Source organism: Lathyrus oleraceus, chromosome 7, assembly GCF_024323335.1.
Source record: "Lathyrus oleraceus cultivar Zhongwan6 chromosome 7, CAAS_Psat_ZW6_1.0, whole genome shotgun sequence".
NCBI lineage: Eukaryota > Viridiplantae > Streptophyta > Magnoliopsida > Fabales > Fabaceae > Lathyrus > Lathyrus oleraceus.
In genome coordinates this window covers 444527938-444551169 of record NC_066585.1, presented here as the reverse complement: position 1 = coordinate 444551169, position 23232 = coordinate 444527938, and the positions used below count along the sequence as shown (strand labels likewise).

The following is a 23232-nucleotide window of genomic DNA, read 5'->3' as shown; positions in this document are numbered from 1 at the left end:
TCATTCTTTTTCAATATCATTAGTCGGGAGCTCGTTCAAATCAAAGTCTCGAACGACTCTTGACACGCCTGTTTCAACATCATGCATCTGGAGCTCGTTCAAATCAAAGTTTCCAACAACTCTTGACTCCGCTGTTTCACCTTCGCTCAAGTTCTTCTCCTCCTTCCCCACTGTTTCATCAATACCATCACTTGTTAGCGGCACAAATGGTTTCTGCGTCATCTCAGTTTCATTCCCATTGCTTGAAATTTTCATCCTCTTATACTCAGAACGATTCAAATCAAGATTCGCAACTTCGCGAGACATATCCAACAACGGTATTGGAGCAGTATTATTAGAAACTCCATCATGAATAAGATATCTCCGGCTCTTTTTCTTTGTATTATACGATCTTGGTGGCAGCAAACTTACCAAGTCAACAGCTGGTAACTCTTCTTGTTGAAGAGGTTTCAATGCAGCAGGTGGATGATGAACGGTACCTTTGAAAACCCTAGTCCATGAATGTCTTTTCAGTTTGGCATCATGATTATTAGGATAAATTGGAGAAGAAGATAAAAAGAAAGTGATCTTGATAGTTTTGTGAGCCTTATCATCATGTATCTGTTGCTTGTTGGAGCGATGACAAGTCTTGTGACCTCCTAGTGCTTGGCCTATGCTGAATACTTTGGGACAGAACTCGCATTTGTAGACATGCCGTCGTTTCTCATCATATCAGAAGACGTTGTTGTTGTTTCTGAATTTATGAAATGAAGGAGGTGAAGAAGATTTCACCATGATGACGATGAGATAGAATCCTAAAAAGAAAACACAAAGCGTCGGTTAAGTATAGGGTTTGCTACTTTCTAGTTTAAAAGTCTTAATGAAATCACTTTGCAATAAATCTTTAGGTTTAAAGAAAGATCTAACTAAGTCTCTTTATTAAACCATTTTGAATATCACATTAAATTATATTTAAAATATTCATTACATATCGCAAACTAAGATTTATGGAAACATAAGCTTTTTATTTTATTTCTAGGCTTTAATTATAGGGTTTTCTACTTTTTAAAATCACTTTAAAATAAATCTTTATTTTTAAGAAAATATCTAATTAAACATCTTTAATAAACCATTTTGAATATCACATTACAATATTTAAAATATTGATTATATATCAAATTAAGATTTGATGGCGTTACAAGTAGGCTAAATTTACAAGTTAAGTATATTATTATATTTATTATAAGAGTATGTTTCTTTTTTTTTCTAATTTTATGATTTTTATTTTATTTTAATATTTTTTTTAAAAATATGTTATAAATTTGTGAAGCAAATGAGCTGAATCTAATGAGATGAGCATAATGAGATGAATCGAGCTGTTCGTGAAATTAAAATGAGTCGAATTTGAGTTTTAAAAAAATTCATGTCGAATTCGAATCTAGTTTTAAGTTGAACCAATTATTATCGAATTGAGATTAGCAGGGGAGAGTTCCTTAAGGCCATTTATTTTGGATTCCTTTTCTCTTTGTCTCACACATAAAAAAGGTATTCGTGTGGTTGTACCTTTAAATTTTCATAATTGGACATGTTTACAAATAGTTATGTTTACAAATAAGCACTGTGAGTTCTAAATTGACATCTAGAACTTTTCTAGAGACAACAGTTTGGACTATGGAAGTTAAAGATGAAAACAATCTTAGCTTTCAAAAAGTGTGTTGGCTCATTTTTGTAAATGCAAGTATATATGGTCAAATTAGTAGTAAGTGATAAGAAAAAGTATCGATCCCACAAAGATTGTATTGAGCATAATAATTTTCATACAAGAAGTTGTACAGTAAACATGAGCAAAGGTAATAAAATAATGGTGTGTGTCACGTGGTTAAGAAAGTGGAAAAATTAGAGAAGATAATTAAGGTTTAACACAGAGAGAACGAATATGTTGGACAATAATCCATTTAATGAATTCATCTAATGTATGATTCTGATATGCGTTGTCATGACAAATGAAGTCAGAACATCATCTTATGGTGTATCTTTATAACATCTGTAACATATACACTAAAGTTAGGGGACAAATCTCTAAGTCCCACTTGTAACTTTAATGTATGTCTGGTTTCATTCAAAATATCATCTATGATTGTAGCCCTTTATGTCTAAAGTAGTTAATCTAGTGAATATATCTATCCTTCTATTTTCAACCATATTTACTTATGTGTTCCACTTCTCAAAGGATCTATCAATGTTAACAAACCGTTATCGACTCCCAAGGTGGCCAGACAAGTGTCATCAGAATCTAACTCTTAATCAAAGACTAATCATTTCAGGAGGAGGATGACTTCCAACGATGTTCTTCAGAAGAGATCTTTCCTAAGCACACCTCCACCATTTAATGGTGATAGGTTAAAACTATTGAAATCTAGATTTAAAACCTTCATTCAAAGTTTTAAGTTTGAATCATGGGAAACTATAACTAACGGTCCATTTATCCCTACTTATCACATTAATGGAGAAGTAGTAGATAAACCAGATTTCCTTTGGACAATAAAGGAAAAGATAAAGTTTGAAATTGATTTAAAAATAAATAATTTCTTAGTTGTGTCTTTAGATGATAATTAATTATTTTATGTTCAGAATTGTAAGTCCTCCAAGGAAATATGAGAGACTCTTGAAATGATATATGGAGTTTCTTCAAGTGTCGAACAAGAGCAAATGAACACAAGAGGCGAAGAAGATGAATGCTTCCTTCAAAAATGTCTCTCTAAGTTTAGAAATAATGGAAATATTTATAGAACGTAGGTCACTAACCAATATCTAATAATTAAGAATTGGAATCATAAATTTGACCCAATCCTTGAATCAAGAGATGGAAGTGTTTATGAATTTAGGGAAAATTCCAAAAAGGAGGAAACTGTCGAGAAAATGAATCAATTAACTCAGCTACTGAAAGAAGAAGGCATGAACTCAAGTCTAGAAGAATACTTAGCAAATTTATCAACAAACTCGTGTGAAAGCAATATAACTCATGTGATCTTTGAAAGAATAGTCTCGGTACGTTGAACAATACTCTAAGGATCCAACAACAAATGAAAGAACTTCATCTAGGAGATGATGTAAAGAAAAACCATCATCTTGTGGAATCTTCATTAAAAGAAAGGAGAATAGATCATTTACAAAGAATAGTCCACCTCGGGAAGAACCTTTGAAGAATCCTCGCACCACAAACAAGATGAAGTTTGCTTGAAAGTATCTCACAAAAAAGATGCCATGAGGTAACAAAGTTATCATAAGCATTTGTTTAAATGAAGTTCTAAGTTAATTGAGGAAATGATAATATTAAGAAGTGTAACTTAGACCTTCAGGATTATATTGAGTTTCTAGATAAGAGTAATAAAACGTTTAAGCACAAAATAACTAATATTAGAAACCTAGTTGGAACGTGTGAGACTTGTGGATTATATTGAATTTTTAGAAAAAGGATAATAAGAAGGAAGTAATAGATTGGTGTGAAGGATTATATTAAGTAAAGGATATTAGAAACATTAAGGATTATATTGAGTTTCTAGAAAAAGGGAGTAACAAAATTGCATAAAATGCTAAGTAAATTTACTAAGGGGAAAGAGAACATTGACTTGATTCTATAAAGTCAAAGGTCTTCCTTAACTAAAATTGGATTATGTTTTAAGTCCAGTAGAACATATAGTAAAGAATTAAATTTGAAGAAAATGAATCGACTTATATATAAATGTTCTCACTACAAAATATTATTTAACCATGGAATAATCGGAAAAGTCTAATTAACCCTTTAAAATAGTTCATTTAAAATTTGCTCATCCTTTAAAAATATTTTTACTAACCAAATAGACGAGTTCTCTAGTGTTTGTCAAGAAAGAGGTACTAACAAGTTGTTCAGGGGTGCAAAAAGAAGGGGGCCAAATAAAAAGTTCAACCCAAGGCCCAAAAAAATCATCAAGGAGGCTGAAGAGGGAAAACCTAATCGATTAGGGCAATAAGCTAATCGAAAATGTGCTTCGAATTTCAGATCAAATCATATTCAAACTTCATCTCCAAGTCAATCAAATATGTGTGTTAATGGAAAATGCACGAAGTATCCAAAAATATCAGGATCTAACCTATTAGAAACTTAATTTAATTGATTAGATAGCTCATTCTAGAAAGATTTGATTATCACGTTTATTGGGAGGAATCCTCGGTGACTTTTTGTAAGTTTTACACACCCAAAATCATAAAATGCTCTAAAAAAATAGGTAACCATTTTTTCCTTCTCGTGTATCTCATACTTTCTTCTCTCCTATTACTCTCTCTCTCTCTCTCTCTCTCTCTCTCTCTCTCTCTCTCTCTCTCTCTCTCTCTCTCTCTCTCTCTCTCTCTCCTCTCTCTCTCTCTCTCTCTCTCTCTCTCTCTCTCTCCTCTCTCTCTCTCTCTCTCCTCTCTCTCTCTCTCTATATATATATATATATATATATATATCTATATATATATATATATATATATTATATATATATATATATATATATATATATATATATATATATATATATATATAATATCACTTGAAATCAACTTAGAGAAAGAAAACGTCCTTCCTTCACAAAAACAAACCCAAAGTAAACCTTCCTCTTTTAAACATAACAATAACTCATGGTTACAAAGAAAAATGGAATGGTACTCTCTCAGCAAAAACAACAACGAACGACAATGCTAACAAAACATGAATTTAAACAAAATCAAATAATAGGAAACAAAAAGAAAATAAATTGACGAAAAGTGTTACAGCGACAACGACGAATTCCACCTTGAGCATAATCCTTGTGGCTCGGAAGATTTGAGAGAGAGAGAGAGAGAGAGAGAGAGAGAGAGAGAGAGAGAGAGAGAGAGAGAGAGAGAGAGAGAGAGAGAGAGAGAGAGAGAGAGAGAGAGATAGATAGATAGATAGATAGATAGATAGATAGATAGATAGATAGATAGATAGATAGATAGATAGATAGATAAAGAGAAAGAGAGAGAGAGAGAGAGAGAGAGAGAGAGAGAGAGAGAGAGAGAGAGAGAGAGAGAGAGAGAGAGAGAGAGAGAGAGAGAGAGAGAGAGGACAACGACAACCAACTCATGATTTTTAGAAAATACTCAAGATGCTCAGATCCACTTGATAGGTCCATGTAGCGGGGTATTCGTTACCTTTAGATTTATTGACTAAATCAAAAGTGAATCATACAATTTGAGTCGCCACCGCACTTCTATTTATCCAAAGGAAAGGTTAGAAAGCGAACAAAAACCGAGAAGTTTTATCAAATCAAAAACTAATAAAAATGTCAGAGATCTGGGTAAGGGGGTTGGTTATGCAATGGGAAGGTTTTAAGCATCCAAAACATCCTTAGTACTCTAAGGGAGCCCTTTTTACAAATGTTGTATGGTAGGTTGGTATTTGTGAAAATATATTTGTGCAAACATGATTGGGGAGATGAGAAAAGAATATACAAGTTATTTACAATTTTGTGTTTGAATGGATAAACCCATTGCCTACGTACTATCTTAAAAGGTAGGATCAAAACCTCGTAGTTCGGGGTAAAAATCTCAAAAGAAGTTGGTGAATTGATTGGTCAAAAGCCTTAAGGTCTTTTGTTATCAAAGGGAGAAAACTCAACCTGAAACCACAAATCCACCATGTGAGGAGAGCTTCAACATGCTAGTGAGGGGTTAACCCTATAATAAGCATGGAAGACTTATAGTCCATCACTAAGGATATAGGTGAGTATTATATAAACCTCTAGGATAACTCAAACCTAATAGCTAATGTTTATGAAAAAAACTTTGGCAAGAAGTGGCCATTGAAACCACAAAAACAATTGAGTGAGTTGTATTTACCAATGAAAAGTATTTACAAAGTAAGGTTAAAGTTGACTTAAGATTCAATTCAAAATAAGTGTTATGAAAAGAGTTTGAAAAATCAAAAGCATAGTGCTTAGGTTTCTAATTTTAAAAACAATGTTAATGTTTACACAAAAGGTTTGGCTTGGGTTAGAGTGGAGAGAAGAAGAGAATGGCTAGGTCCTAAACATGCAAAGATGAGGGAAGATAAATAAAACCATATGCAGTTCCCCTCTTGAGATCATAAAGATGATCCAAGTTGCTCCCTTCCTTTGGATTTAGCAATCAATAAGAAAATATCAATTAAGCTCTTAGGAATCTTCCAATTGGCTTTTGTATCTCTCACTTTGGATGCTCATGACAATGGTTCTTCTACTTGGCTCAAGTTTAGGATCCCTAGCACACAAGAACACACAAATCAAAAAGTTCCACAATGCAATAGAAAGAATGGACAAGAGTGAGTTTAGAATTAGGACTTTTCCATGCCTTCTTCAAGATTAAGCATTCTAAAGGCATGATGCGTAGTTGCTCTTTGACAATTTATAGCATTCTAAAGGCATAAGGCCTAGTTGCTCTTCAAACTCCATTATTATAGGTAAGGTCCTAAAATCTAAGTCCTTTCTCCATTTGCATTGGGTTCACACAAACAAAACAAAACAAACACAATAGCATATACACAATAATGTGCTCAAGTGAGCAAAAGGCAAATTGCATTAACTTAAACATGAGCTCAAGTGAGCAAAGGGCAAAGGAAAATGAATTAATGTACAAGAAAATAAATTGCATTAAGATAAATTTCAAGAATTAAATGCTTGAGATAAAAGTTAGTGATTAGTAGTTAGTGTTAGTGTGCCATAAGGCAATTTAGCGCTATGTTAAGCAATCGTAAGTGGACTAATGTAGTAGTCACACCTATCTGAGGTCGGTCAATAAAACTATAGGCAACAAACACAAGTTAGAGACCATGACTAGTAAGTCAAGCTCCTACAACTTGCCATGCCAAAAGAAAAGAAGAATGATCTTGTATGGATTTAGGTTTTTTGCTTGACCAAGAAGCCACCTATCTCTATGTAGCGGGGTATTCGTTACCATTAGAGATATTGACTAAATCCAAGGTAAATCATACAAGTCGAGTCGCCACCACACTTCTATTTATCCAAAGGAATGGTTAGAAAGCGAACAAAAACCTAAAAGTTTTATCGAATCAAAAACTAGTAAAAATGTCAGAGATCTGGGTAAGGGGGTTGGTTATGCAATGGGAAGGTGTTAGGCACCCAAAGCATCCTAGGTACTCCTAGGGAACCCTTTTCACATTTGTTGCAAAGTTTGTTGTTTTTTTTTTGAAAATTCATTTGTGCAAACATGACTGAAGGGATGAGAAAAGCGTGTATGTTTATCTAATGTACTACTTACTAAAAGAAGGGTCAAAAGAAAATGACTCGCACGGACGTCGCATCCACTGCATACGTATCTCATCTGAATCTGAGAATCAGAGTCTTCGTAGCTCGGCTACCTAGGGGTTAAAGAGGAGTGTGCTCGCTAAGACATCACGTCTTATGCCTACGTATCTCATCTGGGATGAAAATCAGAGCAAAACGTAGTTCGACCACCTATGGGGTAAGGGTTGTGTTTTAGGGTGAACGACGTTACTACGCAATCTACTGGATGCTCGACCTTTGGAGACTTACTCGCCTGTAGTAGAAGGAGATAACGTGTTCTTAGGAGAAGAAAAATCAATGAGTTTGGTTTGGGTTTTAGGGATGCTCATGCAAAAAGGGTAATGAGGATAAGACCTCATAGCTCTTAACCCTGGACAAGGTGAGCTCATGACAAAAAGTGGGGGTTCAAAAAGGTGGAACCCTCTCCACTGACTGACCGGACAAAAGATCTGGGGTTTTTGTTCTGAAGCATCGACACATAGTGTGATCTTAAAGAACGACGCACTGAATAACGGGGGATTGACTATTGATCCCTTTTATCCGTCAATTGCCTCTTCATGGAGGTCTTTAGGCAAAAAGTAGTAAAATGCGGGAAAGATAAAGGGGGTTAAGAGATCTACCACACGGATAAAGATCCGAAGCAACAGAAAATAAAGAGATAAGAAACCCAGAGATCTCTCAAGCTAGCACCATCAAAGAAAGCGAGTCAGTATAGGTAATCGGAATAAACCTCCAGGTGGTATCCCACAAATAAAGTGGAACACCAGGCAAGCCATCTCTGCAAGAATCATATGAGCCCTCACAAAACAAAACTCAACAAACAGGTTAGAGAGACAAGATAGGGTAATCAAGAGTTGCCCCCAAATCAAAATGTAACCACATGAATCATGCCACTAAAATTCACAAAAAGCTCACAAAAAGCAACCAAGGGTAGGAGGCCTAAACCTCTTGTCAAACACATGCATCAAAAGGGTATCAAATTCACCCATAATACCTCATACATTCAGAGCATTCAAATTAAACGTATAAAGTAATAGGAATAAGGGCAAACCTGATTGGAGAGACCGAATGAAATTGAATTGCCCGGTTGGGTTTGCAAAGCACTCTTAGGGTTTATATGAGAGAGAGTTGGTTCTTTGCAGATGAGTTCCCTTCAGTCTCTGGAGGTTGCTTTGAACTCTGTTAGCTCTTCTCTCACTATCTTTTTCCTGCCAGGGTAATATGAATAGAATTAAATTTTGTTTCACTGAAGCTCTGAATTTATAACCTGATTTTTGTGGGCCTGTGGGCTCAAATGAGAGAGGCCCAAGTCCAAAAATTTTCTGTTATATATATATATATATATATATATATATATATATATATATTTTCGTTTTTTATTTTATTTATTTATTTATTTATTATTTTTTTTTTCTTCATTTTTTTCGTTTTTTTTATTTTTTTATTTTATTTTATTTTTTTTTTAAACATGTTGGCTTCGCCTAGCGAGCATGACAGTTCAAGAAATTCCTCTGAGCGTAGGTGATTCTGGTGGCTTTTCTTGGGACTTGCTAGGCGACCTATTCTGCTCGCCTAGCGAGCATGACAGCTCATGAACAAACCTTTGCTCCTTCAAGATTAACGTTTTGACTGACGAATAGACCCCATTTAAACATGTTGGAAGTATCTCAAGCCATTCCCTTGTGTTGACTGATCATCTAAATAGAACCCACAAAGTGTCTTGGATGATACTCAAGCTTCAAACAAAAGATGTTAGTGACACATTTTTGTGCTTTTGGTTAGTAAACAAAAGTAAGAGAAACAATGATGTATAATTCAAGCATGCTTGGTGATCTCAAACCAATCACAAGGAGTCCCACGCAAAGGCAAAGGGAACCAAGATGCTAAAGATCCTTGAGGCAATGCAAATGCAATGTTATGATGCCATGAGGGATCTTAGGGCCAAAATTGGGGTCTTACAGATGCCCCTGTTTAAGGTCATTCTAGCGGGAGAAGAGAAGGTTAAAATCTTCGTCTCGACGAGGTAGAATGGGCTTAAATAATAACAAAGAGACGAATTTTGGTCCCTAAGAGACCTCATGATGCAAATGTAGGTATGAAAAATGGTAGCACTCCGTGGAGATATGTGTCCACAAAAGCAAAGAAATCAGAAGCCACTGATAATCCATATGAGCAATTCACTCCATGGGACCAAGACCCTGGGGACTCTCCTGGGGATAGAAAAGGGATAAAAATGCGTGAGCAGGTCACGACTCAAAGCGTGGGGAATAGAATTCCCAAGGGAAAAGATCTAATGGAAAGACTCAAGCTGACTCGAAGATGCATGTATTGGGGAATATGCCAATACAACAAAAAACTATCCACAGCGGATACTTCGGATAAAATCCGGATGAAAACAATCCACTAAGGGACTTCGCTGGGGATGTCCACAAGGACACTCCTGGGGAAGCAGCGGGACGAGGTATTACCGGTTACTGGGTAATAAGCTAAAGGAGACATGTGATCTGAACGCTAGGTATGAAGGTGAGAGATACAACATGCTCAGGAAGAGATGAATATCCAAGACCGGCATAAGGGTGAGAGATATCAAAACTTCAAAACGTCTGAAGAAAACCTAAAAGGTATACTTCAACTTAGGGATTCTGACTCCACAGGGGACAAAAAGTCATAATAGGGAGCAGAGAGGAAGGAACACCAGGGATACCGGTTACTGGGCATATAATAGGTGACCAACCAAGGCGTGAATTGGGGAATATTCCCAAAACACTCATCATCCAAAAGAGGGCTGAAAGCAAACTCGATTACAGGATGGATATTCGACTCCACAAAGGGGATACGAATCTTACTCAACTGAGGAAGAACAAAAGGCTTCAGACCCGAGAGTGCATGAGATATACTATCTATTACCGTCAGAACGTAGGTAATATACTCGCATGGACGATTATCCACAACCGGTTACTGGGTTAATAAAGGATAAATCGACCGAAAAGAAAAGGCATCGGGATACCGAAACTAGGTATGTAATGATGACCAATTCAGGGGAGAAACAATCGTTACCAACAACAACAAGGTAGACGAGAGATGACCCGTTGGGGATAAATTGCGTAATCAGGGCAATTATCCAAGCAGATGAGGGGATATCATCACTGAATATTTGATGAAGATAACTGTCACCAATTAAAGATGAGCAAAAATAGTTACTCTGCAAAAAGGGAAGAAATAGGGTTTACAACTACCGGTATGAGGGTAGAGAAACACAGACTCCGCCGGGGATAATAATTACTAATTATTGAGCAATTATTCATTTACCACGGGGAAACAAGAAAAGAGTCTCAAGAGACCGATCTAGGCTCAAACTAGATAGGCACACCAAATCAAGACTTGTCCCGGTGAGGATATAACTCAATGGGGAAAACCATCCCAATATATGTGTTGGGAAGGAACAAAAACAATCAACATCCACGAGGATATAACCCGGTGGGGAATATGGAAGAAAGGATAGACGCTTTCTGCCTATGGAGCTGACTCTATACGGAGAGATCAGACACACACGTCTGCTTGGGGAAGTATATCACCAAATAGCAGGAGACAGCAAACAATGATATATGGCAAAGAATGCAACATGAATATCTGAATGTTATAATTATGCATGTATGTGCGTGGTTTATGTATGATGTATGTTGACAAACAGACATATTTAACACAATCAGGTCTAGGAATCAACCACCCGGTACTACATCTCAAGAGAGAAAGCCAAGTTCACCGGAGAGTATCCAATCTGCTGGGGATCAGAGATACCAGGAAGCAAAGAACTCTGCAGGGGATGAATCATCAATCATTCCAACTGGGGACGAGAGTTATCACAGACAAGGTCCACCACACCAACAACTCTACTGGGAAATCTATCCGAGGAGATGAAGGATTTATCGGGATCAACCACCAAATACCGCTCTTGCCCAAAGAGATCCAAGCTGCTGAGGAAGAAAGATTGCTACTCTGCTGAAGGGAAGAGAGGTGACTCTCAACAAGCAATCCACTTGGTAGGATAAACCACAAGGGGTTCCGGAGGGAGGAGATACAGTCATGCCAGGAATATGGACAAAAATCTTACCCTGTTGGGGATCGTACCACCCTTGGGAGAGCACTGAGGATCTCCTAAGTATCCTTTCGTCATTGTGAATGTTCACTTTGTGTAAAAACAAATTATAAAAAATTTGATCGTTTAAAACAATGATACTTTCTTAATCAAAACATGTAAAACATTTGTTGAATAGAAACAGATAAGAGTGCCAATAATGGGATAAAAGGCTCAAATTTATTTGATAGAATGGTAGTCTGTGAATGGCGAGACTCCATAGATCTTTACAAATTTAAAATTGGTGATATATATTGGAAAGGGGCTACATTGAACATAATGACCATTTCTCCACCAATTCTGAATCTGATGTATTTGAAGCTTTGGCTGATAATGAGCAAGGATCTCTGACGGATGACAGTTGTAGAACAAAGTCTTGTCAGGATGCAGTTACTTGCCAAATCCCTAATTTTTGCCTAGATTTCCCCAGGATGAGGTACTCAATCTAGCGGGATACATATATCATTATTATATATTTTTTGTGTCTCTAACTTTTGCCTGGATCGCCCTTTCGGGTTTTCAATCCACCGAGACGCTCATTTTTTCCTAAGCCGCCCTTTCGGGTTTTTAACTTAGCGAGCTATTCAGTTTTTATTTTTTTAGGCGAAATATTTCTTGACTGCATCTGAATTCACAGGACGAGTGAAATCCTCCCCATCCATAGTTATAAGTATCAAAGCATCGCCTGAAAAGGCTCTCTTAACAACATATGGACCTTCATAGTTTGGAGTCCACTTGCCCCTAGAATCGAGCGCGAAAGACAAGACTTTCTTGAGCACAAGGTCACCTTCTCGGAACACACGAGGCTTGACCTTCTTATCAAAAGCTTTCTTTATCCTTTGCTGATATAACTGACCGTGGCACATGGCAGTCAATCTCTTTTCTTCTATCAAGTTTAGTTGGTCATAACGACTCTGAACCCATTCGGCATCAATCAACTTGGCCTCCATCAAGACTCTCATTGATGGGATCTCCACCTCTACAGGGAGTACAGCCTCCGATCTTGACTTAGCGATCATATCGTCAACGTACACCTCAATCTCCTTATGCATCATATCATGGAATAAGGTAGTCATAGCTCGTTGATACGAGGCTCCGACGTTCTTCAAACCGAAGGGCATCACTCGATAACAGAATGTTCCCCAAGGTGTGATGAATGTTGTCTTCTCTATATCCTCAGGTGCCATTTTAATCTGATTATATCCGGAAAATCCATCCATAAACGAGAAGACTTTGAATTTAGCTGTATTATCTACCAACATATCAATGTGTGGCAGAGGGAAATCATCTTTTGGACTAGCTTTATTCAAGTCTCTATAGTCCACGCACATCCGGACTTTTCATCTTTCTTAGGCACGAGCACAATATTGGCCACCCATTGAGGATATATAGAAGTCACCAGGAACCCCGCATCAATTTGCTTCTGAACTTCCTCTTTGATCTTCACTGCCATATCAGGATGAGTTCTTCTGAGCTTCTGCTTTACAAGCATGCACTCAGGCTTTAGAGGTAGGAAATGTTGCACAATATTAGTATCTAGACCATGCATGTATTCATATGACCAGGCAAAGACGTCAACATATTCTCGTAGCAACTTAATCAACCCCTTCTTAACAGATTCTTCAAGAAGTGCCCCAATCTTTACCTCTCGCACACAATCTTCAGACCCCAAGTTGACTGTTTTCAGATTCTCAAGATGCGGCTGAATGATCTTCTCTTCATGCTCAAGTAGACGGGTAATCTTGTCAGGAATCTCTTCAACATCATCTTCCTCTGCCTCAAATACAGGGAATTCAAAATTGGGAGATGGTGTTGGGTCATTATGTTCAATGGGTTTAGAAATCAACCTGCATAATGATTTTTGGATATGAAAAGCTTTTAGAAATCAAACAAGGCAAATCATTATGCAGATGAAAAGATTGATTTTATTCTATTTTTTAGGGTTTTATGTGATCACCAATTTCATGCAAAAAGCAAAAAGGGAAAATAAATGGGAAAAACAAACATTTAACATGAATTTATTGAATGAAAATATCATTGTACTGATGCGCCAACAATGTCATCACTCCTCCTTTTGGCATGGGAGAAGGGTTTTTAAACAAAGTGATTATTACGTTGACTTATGGACAATTGTTGGAATATCCACAGCGACCCAATTGTTGCAGACCCCTCCAGGGATGACGAAATTGCCAGAATCCTCTACATCTTCTTCTAAAACGGCATCAACCTCCTCATCTAGACCAGTGTGGATGAAACCTCCACTCTTGAATAACCCTTGCTTGTTGAAAGTACCAGAAGAAAAACCTATGCCAGCCCGGGACTCGTTGTCTTCTAACTCAATCATTTTTCCTAAACCAGTGGTTGCACCACGCTCAATGGCCAGCTTTGCATCTTTGTAGGAAGCAAATAAAGGAGTTCTCTTCTCAATAGGCTCAGCAATAGATAAATCTTGGAAAGGAGTTCCAACTTCAACCTCAACATCTATATAAGAGAAGGAAGACAAATGGCTAACCAGGAGAGCCCTTTCTCCCCCTACCACTACCAACTTCTTGTTTTTTACGAATTTCAATTTCTGGTGTAGGGTGGACGTCACGGCGCCTGCCTCGTGAATCCATGGTCTGCCTAAGAGACAACTATATGATGGGTGAATGTCCATAACCTGGAAGGTAATCTGGAAATCACTTGGTCCGATCTTGATTGGGAGATCAACATCCCCAATCACAGTTTTGTGAGACCCAACGAAAGCCTTCACAACTACTCCACTCTGCCTCATGGGAGGCCCTTGATATGATAGCTTTGAGAGAGTGGACTTTGGCAATACGTTCAATGATGACCCGGTGTCCACCAACACATTGGACATGGCGTCGTCTTTGCAATTCATAGATATGTGTAAAGCCAAGTTGTGGTCTCTTCCCTCCTCAGGGAGATCAGAGTCACAAAAGCTCAGGTTGTTGCAAGCAGTAATGTTTGCAACAATGATATCGAATTGCTCCAAAGTGACATCGTGATCCACATATGCCACATCCAACACCTTCTGCAGAGCCTCTCTATGTGGTTCTGAATTCAGAAGTAACGATAACACGGATATCTTGGATGGCGTTTGTAGAAGTTGGTCTACAACATTGTACTCGCTTTTCTTGATGAGTCTCGGCATCTCATCACAGTCTTCTTTCACATTGCCACTCGGGCCAACAGAAGTAGGAGTTTTCAGTACGGAGGAGGGCTTAACAGCAAGTGCCGGATTCGAAGAATTCACAATGTTCCCAATCGGGCGTTCAACAAAATCAGCATTAATTTGAGGCTTCGGCGGTGCTGAAAATACACGGCCACTACGGGTCAAACCGCTAACATCGGCAATATTCACAACAGAAGAAGAGGGCAAGGACAACTCTTTCCCATTCTCTACTGCTACGGCGTTGTAGCGATAGGGGACTGCCTTTTCAGAGGACTAAGGCATATGACCAGCAGGCTTAATGATCAAAGCGGGAGAAGCCTTCTGCTCGCTACCATTGTACTTGATGATAACAGGCTCGGGTATCCGGAACACTGGGGAAATCACGTTGACCTCGGGCTCATTTTCATCAACATTCCTGTTTTGAAGGATCTCAATGACTCCTTCATCCAGCATTTCCTGAACATCCTTGCGCACCTGGCAACAACCCAATCAGTTAACATAGCAGACTCGGCATCTATCATGGTCATGCATATAATGATTGTAGTCACACAACAAACGATGCATCTAGACCAGAGACTGTTGAATATGACTGACATATTTGACCTTGTATTTTCCAGGGCAACCCTGGACCATGTTGACAGATTTCCCATGTTCGGGCAATGGGTTCTTCTTCACATTAGGGCCTACGTCCTCAAAACATAGAATACCACACCTCACAAGGTCTTGAACCTTGGTCTTCAAAGGGTAACAATTCTCCACGTCGTGGCCGGGAGCACCAAAATGGTAAACATAATGTAAATCAGGCTTATACCACCACTGGGGGTTAGCAGGTATAGCCGGTGGGTCTCTCAGAGTAATCAGCTTCCTTTCTATCAAAGAGGGATATAACTCTGCGTACGTCATAGGTATAGGATCGAAGGTGACCCTTTTCCTCTCGTAACTCGTGCTGGTTTGATTACTGTTTCGAGGCTGGTAGGCCTGCTACTGCGGTCGATGCTGTTGTTGCTGATATTGCGGATGTGGTTGTTGATTGTTACTATGTTGCTGATACTGTTGATTGTCTCTGAAAATAGGTGCTATATGAGCCACTTGGTGTTGGTTACTGGCGAGACGCACAGTCTTCCTCCTCACAGAGGGTCTTCTTGGTTTCTCATGGGAGATCACAGCATGTGCCTCTCCATCTTTCTTCTTTGCAAACGCCCCATAACGTTTGGCAGAAGAGCCTTCTTCTCTGGTTAACCGTCCTTCACGGACCCCTTCTTCTAGACGCATCCCCATATTCACCATCTCGGTGAAGTAAGAAGGAGCGCTAGCAATCATCCGCTCATAATAAAAAGAACTTAAAGTCTTCAAAAAGATCTTAGTCATCTCTTTCTCTTCTAGCGGAGGCACGATCTGTGCTGCCACCTCTCGCCACCTCTGGGCGTACTCCTTAAATGTTTCTTTATCCTTCTGGGACATGGCTCTCAATTGATCTCTATCGGGAGCCATATCCACGTTGTACTTGTACTTCTTGACGAAGGCTTCGCCGAGATCATTGAAGGATCGGATGTTCGCGCTGTCTAAACCCATGTACCAACGCAAAGCGGCACCGGACAGACTGTCCTGAAAGTAGTGGATGAGTAGTTGGTCATTATCGGTTTGAGTCGACATCTTCCTGGCATACATGACCAGGTGGCTGAGAGGACAAGTATTTCCTTTATACTTTTCAAAATCAGGGACCTTGAATTTCACAGGGATCTTCACATTTGGAACCAAGCAGAGTTCGGCAGCAGACTTGCCGAAAAGATCCTTCCCTCTGAGAGTTTTCAATTCCTTGCGAAGCTCAGGAAATTGATCGTTCATAGCATCCATCTTCTCATAAACATCTGGACCCTTAGACGAATCAGAATGATAGATGGTGTCGTCTACCCTGGGAAAAGTATGCACGACAGGAGGAGGAACGGCAAGGACCGGGCTAGATGCCGGCAGAGAAGCAAAGGCGGGAACAGGACCCTCAGGCATGAAATTGGGAGGCATCCCCCACGGGAACCCGGTTGGCATGGCTGTTGGAACAAAGTGTGCACTGGCAGCGGGCACAGTAGAGGAGACAATCTCGGAGATAACTGTCCTCTGGGGAGGAGTTGAAGGTGTCAGAGAAGACTGGCTTTGGGCAGCCGTGGGTGACTCCATTAGGGCAGTCAATCTGGCCACTTCCTCTTTCAGCTCGCGGTTCTCTTGCTCTATGTGATCCATCAGTCTTGAAATGTTGGCTCTAATGTAGTACCGGTGAGTCAACTTGTCTTCAAAATAAATGAAGGACACAGAGTTAGACCACAGGGCAAGGGACCGGAAACAAAACCTGCTTATGCATATGATGCATGCAATGTTTGTGCATATGATTTATTTTTTATTTCAAAGGAACTTTAGAGTTTTATTTGCAAATTTTGGAAATATTAAGCATTTTATCACATATGGAAATATCTCATCAGATAGTATCAGAGAAAAGAAATGCAGTATTGTCAATCATGTACAAGAGGAAAGGAAAATAATCATCCTATGGATCCCTAGAAACAATCATCTAAAGCTCGGGACACAGGAAGATAAGATGCGCGAAGCCTCTTCACCTCCCTCTCGTAGGCGGCCTCCATATCGGCCTTCTCTTTGGCGAGTCGATCATACTTCCTCTTCCAGAACTTAGAAGACTGAGGAAGTGGAGAAGTCCATACATCATCAGGGTCATCAATAACCTGATGCTCAAGAAACTCAATCAACGCATCCTTCTCCTTAATCTGCTGAAGCAACTCTTCACGTTCACGGATCCAGGCACGTGAACGGTCTTCGTCTCGCAACTCCTCTACTCCTTGATTAGAGAGGGTTGAAGGCCCAGCCATAATCATAGGTGTAGGTCTCGGATACTCGTAAGGCATGAGATACTCATACGCCCTCTTTCTAACCCAAACAGTGTAAGGCTCCAAAGCGATGCAATTCTTAGGACCCAACTCTTTCCTTCATTTCCTATGAATCTTGCGCCAAGCGCGGACCATCCTAGCTTTCAAGCCTTGGGGATCTTTACCATCCTGAAAGAATACACCCTCTAACAGAATGTTATTGGGTTTATCCTTTAAGGGGAACCCAAGTTGCAGACGTGCCAAAACAGGATTGCAGTTAATCCCACCACATGTACCAAGAAGAGGTACATTGGAGAATTCGCCACAAGAGTCAATAATCTGCACACCATCATACACACGGTTATACCAAGAGATATCATCATTAGTGAGAGACATAAGTCTCGTGGACCACCGTAGACATTCCTTGTTCTTCTTGAAAGTGACCGTCTGAGGTAAGTGAGAAATAAACCACTTATACCACCGAGGCAAACAACACACAATGGCGCCACCACCCTTTGCGTTCCTCATATGCAAAGAGAAGTAGGTATCGCCCAACAGAGTCGGAACGGGATTAAGAGTAGAGAAGATCCTAATAGCGTTCACATCCACAAACTTGTCGATGTTGGGGAACAATACCAATCCATAGATGAGAAGTACAAATGTGGCTTCAAAGGCTTCCTCACTCATGGCCTTTCCATACATAGTAGCTTGAGCAATGAGGAACTCAGAAGGGAGACCTTGAATTCCACCTTTGGTAGTCATATGAGTACCAACCAGAGATTCGTCTATGTGTAACATGTCAGCTATCTCTTGAGAAGTAGGAATACTATCCAAGCCACTGAACGACAACTGGTCTAGAATAGGTATACCCACAAGGTAAACATACTCCTCAAGGGTAGGCAAAAGCTGGAAATCCGGAAACGTGAAGCAACGGTACAAGGGATCATAAAACTGAACCAATACCCTCATCAATCCTTCATCCACCTGAGTAGTCATAAGAGGAAGAAGCTTCCCAAAACGAGTCTTGAAACCCAAAGGATCTAATACATAGGATGTCAGATTCCTTAACTCTTTCAAGTCTGGTTGTCTGAAACTGTACTTCTTTGTATTCCTTCTTTGTTTTTCCATGTCTGAAAATTTTGCAAATAAACCCCTTAAGTTCCTTGAAAATTTTCTTATTTATTGATGATATGAATGCAAATGGGTGCATGAATGCATGAATGCATAAATCACACTCAAGGATCAAGCAAAGCACACCAAATAAAGGTCATGGGATGGATCATGTTATCCTTAATATCAACCATCCATTTTGGTGGATTATGGTTTACACCTTATCAACACCCAAGTTCCATTGATATTAAGGATACCTGAATGGATCAACCATGAATCAAGGGTTTGTTGTAAGTCACGAGCATGGAGTTTAGGTTAAGAACCACCCAAAGGGAGTGTACTAAGGTTTAAACCTGCCAAACATGTTCTACAAGAGGTTCCCATAGTCATCATCCCATCTTTCAGATATTATCGGAGAAACGACTACTCGTAGTCCAACAATATTCTCAAGAGAGACTCTTATGAGTGTAGTATCGCGTAACAATCCTATCAAATCTTACACTTGAACGACCTTCACACTACATCCTACGAATAGGCCAAGATGAGTTTGGTAAACTAAGGTCCTTGGCATCTAAGGTCTATATTGGAAAGAGTAATGTCTAACCACAACTTACTTGTGTGACATTATTGATCCCAACATAACCTCCACCAAGTGAATGGACTTGCAAGTCAACTTGCTAAGGAATAACTCCACACAAGTCAACAAGACTACGTCATTCTCCTATCCTAAGTGCACTCGAGTCCGGGTATAGAACTCATCTCACAAAGATCACCAAGCATACAAGGAATTAATATTCAAACAATTCAATCATTACATACAATACAGTAATCCCAAATTGCACAAAAATATGTCACAAAAAAAAATACAATACAATACAACAAATATGAAAAGTAGGCAAAACCCACTAGGAAGATTTGTGTCCCCAGCAGAGTCGCCATTTTTCTGTAGCGGGGTATTCGTTACCATTAGAGATATTGACTAAATCCAAGGTAAATCATACAAGTCGAGTCGCCACCGCACATCTATTTATCCAAAGGAATGGTTAGAAAGCGATCAAAAACCTAAAAGTTTTATCGAATCAAAAACTGGTAAAAATGTCAGAGATCTGGGTAAGGGGGTTGGTTATGCAATGGGAAGGTGTTAGGCACCCAAAGCATCCTAGGTACTCCTAGGGAGCCCTTTTCACATTTGTTGCAAAGGTTTTTTTTTTTTTTTTGAAAATTCATTTGTGCAAACATGACTGAAGGGATGAGAAAAGCGTGTATGTTTATCTAATGTACTACTTACTAAAAGAAGGGTCAAAAGAAAATGACTCGCACGGACATCGCATCCACTGCATACGTATCTCATCTGAATCTGAGAATCAGAGTCTTCGTAGCTCGACTACCTAGGGGTTAAAGAGGAGTGTGCTCGCTAAGACATCGCGTTTTATGCCTACGTATCTCATATGGGATGAAAATCAGAGTAAAACGTAGTTCGACCACCTATGGGGTAAGGGTTGTGTTTTGGGGTGAACGACGTTACTACGCAATCTACCGGATGCTCGACCTTTGGAGACTTACTCGCCTGTAGTAGAAGGAGATAACGTGTTCTTAGGAGAAGAAAAATCAATGAGTTTGGTTTGGGTTTTAGGGATGCTCATGCAAAAAGGGTAATGAGGATAAGACCTTATAGCTCTTAACCCAAGACAAGGTGAGCTCATGACAAAAAGTGGGGGTTCAGAAAGGTGGAACCCTCTCCACTGACTGACCGGACAAAAGATCTGGGGTTTTTGTTCTGAAGCATCGACACGTAGTGTGATCTTAAAGAACGACGCACTGAATAACGGGGGATTGACTATTGATCCCTTTTATCCGTCAATTGCCTCTTCATGGAGGTCTTTAGGCAAAAAGTAGTAAAATGCGGGAAAGATAAAGGGGGTTAAGAGATCTACCACACGGATAAAGATCCGAAGCAACAGCAAATAAAGAGATAAGAAACCCAGAGATCTCTCAAGCTAGCACCATCAAAGAAAGCGAGTCAGTACAGGTAATCAGAATAAACCTCCAGGTGGTATCCCACAAATAAAGTGGAACACCAGGCAAGCCATCTCTGCAAGAGTCATATGAGCCCTCACAAAACAAAACTCAACAAACAGGTTAGAGAGACAAGATAGGGTAATCAAGAGTTGCCCCCAAATCAAAATGTAGCCACATGAATCATGCCATTAAAATTCACAAAAAGCTCACAAAAAGCAACCAAGGGTAGGAGGCCTAAACCTCTTGTCAAACACATGCATCAAAAGGGTATCAAATTCACCCATAATACCTCATACATTCAGAGCATTCAAATTAAAAGCATAAAGTAATGGGAATAAGGGCAAACCTGATTGGAGAGACCGAATGAAATTGAATTGCCCGGTTGGGTTTGCAAAGCACTCTTAGGGTTTATATGAGAGGGAGTTGGTTCTTTGCAGATGAGTTCCCTTCAGTCTCTGGAGGTTGCTCTGAACTCTGTTAGCTCTTCTCTCACTATCTTTTTCCTGCCAGGGTAATATGAATAGAATTAAATTTTGTTTCACTGAAACTCTGAATTTATAACCTGATTTTTGTGGGCCTGTGGGCTCAAATGAGAGAGGCCCAAGTCCAAAAATTTTCTGTTATATTTTTTTTATTTTTTTATTTTTTTATATTTTATTTTTATATTTTTTTTCGTTTTTTTTATTTTATTTTTTCATTTTTTTCATTTTTTTTATTTTTTTATTTTTTTTAAACACGTGGGCTTCGCCTAGCGAGCATGACAGTTCAAGAAATTCCTCTGAGCATAGGTGATTCTGGTGGCTTTTCTTGGGACTCGCTAGGCGATCCATTCTGCTCGCCTAGCGAGCATGACAGCTCATGAACAAACTTTTGCTCCTTCAAGATTAACGTTTTGACTGACGAACAGACCCCATTTGACATGTTGGAAGTATCTCAAGTCATTCCCTTGTGTTGACTGATCATCTAAATTGAACCCACAAAGTGTCTTGGATGATACTCAAGCTTCAAACAAAAGATGTTAGTGACACATTTTTGTGCTTTTGGTTAGTAAACAAAAGTAAGAGAAATAATGATGTATAATTCAAGTATGCTTGGTGATCTCAAACCAATCACAAGGAGTCCCACCCAAAGGCAAAGGGAACCAAGATGCTAAAGATCCTTGAGGCAATGCAAATGCAATGTTATGATGCCATGAGGGATCTTAGGGCCAAAATTGGGGTCTTACACTCTAATGCAAAGCAGTTCACTTGATCTTTGATCAAGATGAATTTTATTTGAATTAAAGAAGGTTAAGCCCCTCATATGTCAAGGCTAACCACCAATCATTAACTCATTGATCAAAAAGAAAAAAGAAGAAGAAGAAGAAGAAGAAGAAATGGAAATGTACATAATTCAAATTCAAAATGACATAAGCAAAATACATTGACCAAATATGAAATGGATCAACACCAATCAATGGTAAACAGAAGTGAGATGAAGCTTAGAAGTCAAGAAACAATAAGAATATTTTTGGTGTTTTTTGGAATTAAAATAATACTTGAATTAAAATAAACAAATAAAGGTCAAACTTCAAATCCAATTCAAATCAACTTGGAAAAGTCCAATTGGATCATCCTAAGTTCAACATGGTCAAACAAGGTTTGAAAAAAAATTTCATCATTTTTAGAAACCAGAAAACTAATTTTAAACAATTAAAAATGAAGAAAATGTAACATAATTGAACTAAAATCTCAAATAAATCTCAAATCAATTAAGAAATTGATGAGAATATTTTTCATAGATTCATCATCATTCAAAGATGTTAAGAAAATATTTTTGGCATTTTTGAATATTGGAAACTATTTTAAATGAATTAAAAATAACCAGAAAAGAGAAAATTCACAAAAATTATTAAATGGAAACATAAAAAATATTAAAAATCATTTTCAGAAACTAGAATTAAAAAGGGAAATGATGCAATTGGTCCCATATTTTTTGGATTAAAAATGAAGAAGTTATGAATTTTTAAAATAAAATGGAATTAAAGAAAATAAAATGAAATTCAGAAATTAAGAAAAATCATGGAGCGTCTGATCTTGCCTCATTAAATGACGTGGCTAATCAGGAGGCTGTAAAGTGCGCGCTCATGGTGATCCAAAGTCAGCAACGAAACATGGAGCATTAAATGAGGTCAAACAAACCAAGCGTCGGGATTATATTAGAAGCCAAGGATCCAATGGCCATGGACTCGTCCACGTGGGGGCGGTGGTGGAAACCACCGTCTTCTCTAGTGAGACTCACCGTCCGGCCAGAATTTGCAGGTTTTCAAACCTTCATCATTTTGCACGATCCTTATATCTTTGGAAAGCTGGGGTGATGTACATCACCCCTGTGCCATTGGTTTCCACTCAAGATCTCTATATAGAGAGAAATCTGAGATAGAAATTTGTGGTGTTCATACTGAACTTGTTCAATTCGTGAAATTAAATGCACAGATCAATTGCCTCTCACATGAGTACTTCAGAGGTACCAACAAACACGAGAAATGATCAATATCCAAGGAGTTTCGAATCAAAACAGTTTGAGGGCAAACCTTTGAAGAGAAGCTTTCAAACACTTGATCTACTCCAATTCTTTGATGCA

At 38.7% G+C, this 23232-nt stretch overlaps 1 protein-coding gene across 1 annotated transcript in view; it reads right to left on the bottom strand.

Annotated features, from left to right (window-relative positions):
- LOC127104267 (uncharacterized) overlaps positions 1 to 23232 on the bottom strand; it is a 33917-nt gene continuing 10685 nt past the window's right edge. The window contains exon 3 of the mRNA XM_051041457.1: positions 1 to 655. Coding sequence (XP_050897414.1) covers positions 1 to 655 — 655 coding nt within the window. The remainder of the gene's footprint in view (positions 656 to 23232) is intronic.